The 10,392-nt window shown below is 35.3% G+C and overlaps 1 protein-coding gene across 1 annotated transcript in view; it reads right to left on the reverse strand.

Moving 5' to 3' along the window:
• DYNC2H1 (dynein cytoplasmic 2 heavy chain 1) overlaps positions 1-10,392 on the reverse strand; it is a 202,261-nt gene that overhangs the window by 20,830 nt on the left and 171,039 nt on the right. The window contains exon 85 of the mRNA XM_009274630.1: positions 8,556-8,645. Within this exon, the coding sequence (XP_009272905.1) occupies positions 8,556-8,645 (90 nt within the window). The remainder of the gene's footprint in view (positions 1-8,555; positions 8,646-10,392) is intronic.

Here is a 10,392-nt window from a genome sequence, read left to right on the forward strand (position 1 = left end):
ATTTTGCATTTCTATAGTATCATAATATCATGGGAGACATATTTTTAACAAATTTGCAGCTAATAAGCAACACAATTACATTTTTATTATTCTAGCAATATCTTACTGTATTTTTTACTTGATGGATTCTTCTCTTGATATATTCAAACCATCAATTTTGACTTTCTCAGTCTGGTAAGAATAAAATACATGAATACACATGACTGAATAAATCTTTTTTCTAGCTTGATAATCTACATATCTGAATAATGAACAATATTTGCTCTAGTTCTAAATTATTTACTTCATTTTTCCTGTTATGTAGATAACTTCAGTTGATTAAATTTATCATATGGGATCATGAAATATTAGAAATTACACTGAAAATGGTAAGAAATTATATATAAGAAAATATATTGTATGTGTGTAAGGAAAAGCATATACAACACTGTACAACAGTACAAACCTGATGGGAAATTGAAACCCAAGCTCAGATGTACAGAACAGATTCCTCACTGGATCATAACTCTCTTAGTTCAGAGTGACTATGTGGAATTAACAATATAAAAATACCACTGCCTGCAAATGTGCTCTCATGCATTCTCCTCCATTTAAGGGCATACATTCTAATTAAGTTGCTATTTATAGTATTCAGTTGAATACACCAGGAAACATACTATAGAGCAGGAGGGTATTTACCCTTCCTGCCTTTAAGCATCACGTACAGGCCTAAAATGGGGATCTAAGCTTCCTATAACTCTTAAGAACTCTTCTCCTTTGACTCAAGGTTTTGGGTTTTTTTTCCTTAATTATGTACCTTGCTGAACATTTAGAGACAAAGACCACACCAAGAAGAACTCTACTAAGACCAAAAAAAAAACCCCAAGACCCCAAACCAGAATGCCTCTGTGTTTACTCCAGTTTTAAAATAACAGTCATGACAACAGAGCTGTTGAGCACACCTGCATCCTGCACTGATTGCTTTATTTGAATGTGAATTCCCAAGAGTAAAACTACAGCGCACACAATAGATAAACAAGGATTTAGTCAAGAATTACTCTCATGAAGCTTTTCCTTCACAAACTAAATTTGACATGACAGCTCTGAAACTTTAACAGCTCTGAAAATTGAAATCTTTTTTATATTTGTACAGGAGTACAACATGAAACTATGTTATCATTTCAAATTCAGCTATATGAAATCTATAGATTCTCTCTAAGAGAGAAAGATAGGTCAACATGCAGCTACATTTCTGCCTTCCCCCAAAGAAATGCCAAAAAGACTGCTAATTAGGGATGATGCTTGCAGCATACAATGGCAATGTGTTTCTAGTAGAAAATGGGCTTACTTTTTAATATATATCTGAAAATGCTATTTGAGGAACAGTTATATCATCTTACCATTGATCTTGACCAATTAAAATCTCAAATCAAGAGATGAAATATTTTGTAAACTATTTCACCAAGCCAGTTCGCACCAAAACATCTACAGTTCAAAACAGAACCATGATCACATCTAGTTACTTTTTAGTTATAAAGCTGTCTTATTACTCTAAGAAATTTATTTCTATGTTTGCATGTATGACTATGAAATCAAAATTATAAACAATAAAAGATTTTGAATAGATTGCTAATTATTAGTAGACACAATATTTGTGTCAATATAGTGGTAATCAGAAAAGCAAGTTACTCCAACTGAGTTCTCGAGAATAAAGGAAAGCAGATTGATAGAATGTACCTGCAAATTGGTGTATTGCCATGTGTTGCAGCCTTCTCATTTACTAATGGCTGGAATTTAAAATTAACGAAGTCTTTGACAGCATAACATAAGGAGACTCATTTTCATATGCAAATGATAATAACATCCTTTTCTACCACTTGTACTATAATTAACCTTTTTTTTGCTTGAGCTCTTGCCAGACAAGACTATCCACTTTACTCTGCTTTCTCTTTTGCAGACAGCTTTGTCCATGATAAAGGAAAGAGATATGATGAAAAACAAATTAATAGAAACTGAGCAATCTACACTTTAAATTTTAACAATTTAAATGCATATAGTTTATTAATATCTTATCATTGTATCTTTTCAGATTTCTTCCTGTACTGTGGAAATGTATCTTGTAGCTTAAAGAGAAAAATCAATGAATGCTGATTATTTTATTAGATTAAATAAAGTATATCAACTACAACTTTAAATCTTATATAATACATGGCACAGTTTCTTGTAACTTATGGAGCATATAAATACTACTTGCAGCCATAGAAGAAATAAAGAACACTAAATCTAGTTCTTTTAAATTTAAACCGAGGTTAGAAAAAAAGATAATTTTCTTTAAAATAAAGTAATTTCTCAGAAAGTGCATAAAGACAATGACCTGTTTTTTTTTCTTTTTTATGCAACACTTATAAAAATTGTTGTATGAGTGATCACCTTCTGCAATCAATATTCTACAATCAGAGAGCTGAACAACTGGTTAGTGGTATGATAAGGATGCTGCTGAAACTTCTGCTTACAAGGTAGCATTTAATAATTAAAAAAGAATAGCCATTCTCACAAAACATGCTTAGAATTCTGAAAGTTTAATAAACAGGAGTTGAATTCTGTTGAAACGGATTACATTTCAAAACATTTAAGGCTGATGTTTACAGAAAAGCCCATAACTTGTGGATGCCTCAGTTTAACAGAGCATCTAAACTTCATTGGGATTAAACTTCAACAACTCACAATTAAACCAAACAGAATGCAAGTCAAGATATCTTTCCTTTTCCAATGCTGTTTTTTAACTGTTTTTTATGCATTAAACAGATTGTTTTCCCAAAACTTGAGATAATCCTTGCTCATTAACAACCAAAAAATACTTCCATTTAAAACTGCAAAGTTTGCAGATGTGTGAAAACCCACTGTACTCTGCAGGAAAAGAATCATTTCACTACAAGAAATAGGGATTTCAGTAACTCTGGAAAGTAAAGTCTTGAATTGGTGCACAAAACAAAAAAGAGAACTTAAGGAATCCTTCCACCTCAGGCACCTGTGCATGAACACAGATTTCTGTAAGTCACAAGAGTACACGAACTCTCTAAGCATAAAAAATGCTTCAGCTTCTGCTTTAGCTTCCCTGGAAGCTAGACCTTATTACAGTGGACAACTCCTATGACCTGTGCAAGTCTGATACTTTCATCTTACATTGTGTGTGGCACCCTGTTTGGACGCTGTATCTTTATAAACCACTACTACTCTATACTGGCCACTACTTAATTAATACAATCTAACTGAAACAGTGATTAAAAAGGGACATGATATGACAGTTGGATCTATCAGAGCTTCAAATTTGCCTATTACATGAGAGACAAAGAAAACGTACATTTTTACAGTAGTACTTGCAAATTTCCAATTTTTACCAATTTTATTTATCACTTCGATAAAAGGTCTTGAAAGATATATCCTGGCTGATAAATTCTGAACAAAGTGAAATCATACTGTAACATGATGAGAGCTGTGGGAGTAAATTAAGGCTCAGTTTCTAAGCAGATAATGTTAGGCTGCAGTTGTATTTTTGTTTTGATATTCATGACAGCTGAAGAGGAGAAGCCAAGAAAAGCAACAGAAAAATGCTAATTCTTCAGAATAAGGTGGATTCATAGCATTCTGAACTTTGAATTAAAATAATGGAATGGGGGGATTTAAAACACAATATTTTAATGAATTTTTGTGTTTCAATATTAGAATACTAAATTTGAAGTATTCTGCTCTGTACAAATACCTAGATAACAGCTGTTCAAATAGAGTGATGAGAGGAACAACGACAAGGTGGGGAACACAGCCAACCTAATCCATCTAAATCAGCTACTCCTAAAACCATAAAAGACAAACCGTTAAGCTATCGTCCCTGCTGCAAAATCTGCTAAGGCAATCTATCAGAAAACACTCTGAAATGCTATGCAAACTAAGTGGGATTACTACTTAAAGAGGTATAGGACTTCTTATGGAGTGCCTAAGTTGGTGTATTTGGGGACTGAACATGACAGTTCTGGGATTGTACAATATTTATTATGGGATATTTAGGGGAAGGACCAAAGGTGGGGAAAGGTGGATGGGAGATGAACAAGAATGGGAAAACAGATAGAGAGGGCAGGTCGCATGTAAGGAGGCTGCTGGCCAGTACACTTTGGCCAACCTTGCACCCGATCACCAGAGTCTGTCCTATCTTCCTCTTAAGCTCTATTTTCAGTTATTTTTGTGTGCAAGTGTGCTCTCTATGTGGGGGAAGGGAATCCACTAGCAAACTTCTAGCAGTACCAGCTCGCAAGAGGATGAGGTCTGAGAGCTACATGCTCCAGACTGAGGGATTGGAAGCAAGACAGTGGAGAGACCAAAAATCAGCGAGACTTGTGAAGGGTGTTTTCCTTGAGCAGTGAACCACCGAAATAGGATAGGGCTATTCGTGCTGTCTGTGTTTATGCAGCTGCCTGTAAAGGTACTGTCCTCCTCTCTCTGTTAGCCTGTGTGTGGCTGGCTGTGTCTGTACAGAGTATGTGTGTGTGCCTATTTTGGGATTCACTCTCAGTCTCTACTACTCAGATTTTATGTGCATATCATCTACTGTTGCATTAAGACTGATTTATAGGCTGGCCCTCACAGTTCTTTAACTCAGTGAAAATTGAGAGGACTTGACTTCCTTGGCTTTCTAAGAGCAGACTTTCTGCCTGTTATCAGTGATTGAAAATTGAATCTTTGCCTAGATGCCTTGGGTGTGAAGGAAGAATCCTGTGTCTCCTATTCCCAGAAGGTTTTCCAGTAGTTTCAGCATGCAATTTCCAAGAGTTCAAACCTCATATACCTTGGGTGTCCAAGGTGTCCAATCTACCTTTCTGGGGAGCTGATTGTTGAAACAGAGGAATAGTAAGGGTTCCAAAACAGAAACAAAGTCATTCTACCTCAAATAGTAAGAGAGTAGCAAAATAGTAAAAATCCTATACTAAGGGGTCAAACTGGTATTGAAATTAAATATTGCTACCCTAGATTTCACTCAGGATGGGAGAGGACAGGAGATAACAGCATCCCAGAGAGATACATACAAGTGTCTGATAAAATATGAAATACAACTTTTTTATATACTGAGTACTTTGTAGATACACACACATTTTCAACAAAAACTTTCATAACATAAAAATAAAAACTTTCAGTATTCATAAACATTTCCTTGATCAGAACTCTGAAAGCAGTGTTTATGATTCTGAGGTCGAACAGTCTTCATTTTCAGTGTATGCTGTAAGCCTTTTACCAGCTGTCTGACCAAACAGCCATCCAAAGGAAGAGCTGTTTTTACAGATGACTTAAAAGCAGCTCAGTCCAAAAGAATGAAATAAATATTTTCATTTAAAATATAAGGTCTTGTTAGAATAAGAGGGGGTTTTTTTGGAAGAAGTTAAATTAAGCTCTTTATTTCGTTCTTGTGGAAACAAAAAGTAAGTTCCAATTTGTTGACCTGAAACATTTTTTCAATGCTGATATTCATCTGACATTTGCCTGGGCTGCTGTTTTGCCTCTTAATAGCTGTAGTTCTGGGTCTCTTTTCTCTCTTTCTCTCCTGCTGGTATTCATAGCCATGAGAAGACACTTATCTACAGACTGGGAAGGACTTAAATTCCACTATATGCTGATGTATATTATTACTGAGCTATAATCATGTACCACGAGAGAGGGAAACCACAGAACACATTTAAGATGCCACCATGAGGAAACTGGGAGTATAAGGACCAAGAATTACAACCAACACAAAGATCTATTCATAAGCTTCATATCTTAATGTTGACAGCAAATAAATCACTGTAGACAGACAAGCCTAAGCATAACATTGTAAAGTTCAATGTCAGCATTGCTAATTGAGAGTATTCAGAACTCTTCATCTTAGAAGAATGTTCAACACACAGAATTTTTGTTTTAATTTAAAGCAAAAGCTAACATCCAAATTTCAGAACTTCCACCTGGGAAGAAAACACATATTTCTATCAGCTTTATTACCACAACATAATACACAGAAAAACATGGCTCTACTGCATTTTGCATATACTGATTTGTTCGCAGTTTAAGTAGGCAGATTTCCTTTTTTTTATTTTGCTTTTACTGAGTGAATTCAGACCTGAGAAAATGCAACACCTGTTGTTTTTCTATCTGATGTTGTGTAATGCTCTCGGAACATCTTTACACTTCTATAAATTCTGCTATAATTATTCTACCATCTGGCCTATATTTTGGATTTCTCCCCGTCCCCATTAAATGTTTGTAACAAAGCAGTTGCTTTTATTGTTTTCTGCACTGGCAGCAAACATCTTGAGAAGGCAGCCTTTAACAAATAACCTAAGTATAGACTCACTGCATCCTTAGTAGGTGCAATCTTTCAGTACAACTTTGATGTTTCAATGTCTCCTATTTTCCTCTTGAAAAATACCTAAATCAAACCTGTCTCAAATGGTGAAGGTAGAAGTCAGTATCTTACAGTGAATGAAACAGCTGGAGGAATAAGATGAAACAGGTGGAGGTATAAGTAAATATGAAAAAAAAACATGATATGGAGTTGATCATATAAAACTAAACCAATCCAAAATATGACCTTTATTGAAAGATAAATCTGAAGATAATTTTCAGAGTTACGAGAAAATCTTTATTGAAGCCTTTATTGAATTTCTGAATACTAAATATATAATTAACTAATGATAAACTACATTTATAAAATCAATAATGAAAAGTCACAAAAAAGGAAAGTTAATTAAAAATTATCAAGACTAATCAAAATCATGGTGCAATATGCAAAAACGTTAATTGGAATAACATTTAAGGAAAAAGATGATTCAACTGAAATGCATAATTAGAAATAATCAACATTTTCTAGTAAAATAGATACAAAAATAAAAACATAGAAATCGCATTTCAGATGTGATCTGACTAGAAGCTTGAGAAGCAAAACAGACTGATAATGTATTATAAAGTGCCTTAATAATCTGTCCCTCTCCTACAGTAAATAAGTGTTTAAAATTGTAAATGTTTTCTTCATAATAACTTTACATAAAAATGAGTAATTCAAATGTACAATATTGTCTGCAGTTTGAACAATGAAAAAAGAAGATTACTATCATGGTAATATAATGCAGCACATTTGTCAATAGTTGACTGGAATAATATATGGAAATAAAAGCTTTTTAAATATGCTTGGTTGAAAATCATCTGTTACTGTTAACACTAATTTCATCCTGTTACACTCTGCTACATTACCTCCACTTTGTATGGCAGGTGTACTCCACACAGAAGCTTGAACTCTAATCTCAGGCTTCCATTTAAAAAAATTCATATAAGTAAGGAAAATCGCATGCAGTTTGGTCACAACCAAATAAAGGTATAAGTCACAAACTGCAAGGTACTCTTGAAGATTATGAACACTGCTGACTCAGCCACAAGTGATGCTTTTTTAATAATAATGACTATAATAGTCAGTCAGAAGGGACTAAGTTCAACTCTAGTTATATGACCAATATAACATTTGAACATGCATTATCACTTGTTGCTATATATATTTACACTTTATTGTTTAGAATTTGAGCCTTTCTGTGAAGGAAAGGATAAAGAAAAATTAAGCATTAGCCAAAAGAAATGGTTTGCATAACAAGAATCTTATGAATACTTTGGAAACTTCCATTTGATAGTTTCTTTAGAAAAAGTAATGCCTAGAAATCATGTTCCCCTCAAATCTTCCTTCTGAATCTCACAGTCAATGTTAATGTTCACAGAAATCTTCATCATATCCCACTGGACAAGACTGTGTTAATCAAGTTCAAAACCAGCAGCTTTCTATTTCTTGCCTGGAGGTACTAAAAGATCTGTCCCTCCTAAAGGAACCTTTCTCCCTGGAACATTCTCGCAGTTTCCTTATGGATACTAAGTATCCAACATGATGAAATCTGTTTCCTTAAATACTAATTAATTTACATAAATGACTTTTTTATTTGTCTGCCAATTATCTTAAATATACCTCTTCTGTTAATCAAAGTATAGCTAGATTTACCTTAACTAAAAATTTTCTTCTTCACTGTTACACTGCAGATTGACAGAGCTGTTGTCAGACTCTGCATCTTCTGTTATAGCCCCTTGTAAACCTGGAGAATGCAGATGTTTTCTTTATTTGCTTCAAAGACTAGTCTTCTATTAATTTCTACATTACCTCTATTAGAATTGCTTCACTTTATCCCTTTATACGTGTCTCTCTACCAGACTGAATAGTGTGTCTTGACTTAGATGTAAAGATTCATCTGAGTAAATAAATCTGTCTTTTCCCCCACAGTTCATCAGAAAGACTGACTAAAATCTAAGACGTAAACATTAACTGTATTTAAAGTTACTGACTTCAAATTGCTCAGTCTGCTGTCTTCACATTTCTCATCTATCTTTAAATTTTTATATGCCTTTTCATACATCTAAAACTCTTTGGGACTTGAGTTTGGAAAGGCCTACTGTAGTGCAATTCACATAATATACTGTGTCACTGAACACCAGCATACTGAGGTAGAATTACTCTTCAAAATTACCTGTATAGCAAGCGTTCGAGCTACAAGACTTCTAAGATATTGTAAAGGATCTTCTGGACCTTCCCACTTGGTTTGCCATTTGAGGGGACACTGAAATAAAATATATTTACTGAAAGTATCCATTTCAAAACCATCATCATTACATTTTAAGCTAGCAATTTCAATGAAAGTAAATAATCTGGAGATCAAATATACCTACAAAGAAAAAAGGCAATACAAGTATTATAATGATCAAAGCATACAACCACTAATAGGAAGGTCATATTCCTGCTAATTCTTTATGTGGCCCAGAGAGATATAGTGCTGATGGAGAACTTACAAGAACCTCTGCTATTCAGTAAGGAAACTTCAGTAGGTTCCACGAACACTTCAAAAAGGCCTAAGCTGATTCTTTCTTGTAAAACCACAATGCCATCTTTCAACTGCAGCCACAGGTTCCCACTCCTTTGCTGCTGCCTCCTCAGACTTGAACATGCAGTTGTGTGGCTCTGTGGTGAAGTGAATCTGGTACAATTCCTCTGCATGATTATTTTCTCATGATCTTAAAGTGTTTGTAGAACAACACCTGAGAATAAAATTCTGCAAGACCTCCCCATACAAATTTCTCATTGACTTAAAAAAGAAAGGCTTAAAAGATTCTCTGTTAAGGTTTCCTCCTTATAAAATAAGGATAAAAACATTAATTGTACCTACTCCACAGGAATCTGTAAAGCACAATGAAACCGAGACTGCAAGATTCTCCTACTTCAGTAAAAGAGAATTGATGTAAATCATTACCTGGGGAATATAGCACAATACTGAAGATGCTGAGCAGAATAAACAGTTTATACCGTTTAACATTTACAGTTGCATTTTCAAGGAGGTTCACAATCCAATAGCATATGTGCTGAACAGATTTTCAAAATCTAATCACAGAAGTTTGTAAGAAAAATTATCTTTCAAAGTAAATACTCCATACATAACTTCTATACATAAAAACCAAAAAGTATCTGGATCTGTGGACACTAATTAATGATGAATTGAATAAACTAGAATACATACAAGACAATTAATAAAGCAAAGTTAACTGCATGCTTTTTTGCATAATTATGATTTTTTTAAAACTTTTTGTATTTGAAACTATTATCCTTGCATTTTTGCAGACTCTTTTGCTAGATATGCATTTACAGGCAGCTCAGCAATCTATCATTTAGAAGGCATTCACCTAATGTTATCATCGACGCATTACGCATTCCACCTGGATTGCTTCAGGGCATAAGCAATCTGGGAGGTTCCTGGTTCCTGTCAATGATAACTTCCTTCTCCAAGTGGTAGAGGAGCCAACGAGGAGAGGTGCTACGCTGGATCTTGTTCTCACCAACAAGGAGGGGCTGGTGGGGAGCATGAAGCTCAAGGGCAGCCTGGGCTGCAGTGACCACGAAATGGTGGCGTTCAAGATTCTCAGGGCACCGAGGAGGGCGCACAGCAAGCTCATTACCCTGGCCTTGAGGAGAGCAGACTTTGGTCTCTTCAGGGAGCTGCTTGGTAGAGTGCCATGGGACAAAGCCCTGGAGGGAAGAGGGGCCCAAGAAAGCTGGGTAATATTCAAGGATCACCTCGTCTAAGCTCAGGAGCCATGCATCCCAACAAAGGGGAAGTCAAGCAAAAAGGCCACGAGGCCTGCATGGATGAACAAGGAGCTCCTGGACAAACTCAAACACAAAAAGGAAGCCTACAGAGGGCGGAAGCAAGGACAGGTAGCCTGGGAGGAATACAGAGAAATTGTCCGAGCAGCCAGGGATCAGGTTAGGAAAGCTAAAGCCCTGATAGAATTAAATCTGGCCAGGGACGTCAAGGG

This window comes from Aptenodytes forsteri, unplaced genomic scaffold (genome assembly GCF_000699145.1).
Source record: "Aptenodytes forsteri isolate BGI_AS27 unplaced genomic scaffold, ASM69914v1 Scaffold352, whole genome shotgun sequence".
NCBI classification, from domain to species: domain Eukaryota; kingdom Metazoa; phylum Chordata; class Aves; order Sphenisciformes; family Spheniscidae; genus Aptenodytes; species Aptenodytes forsteri.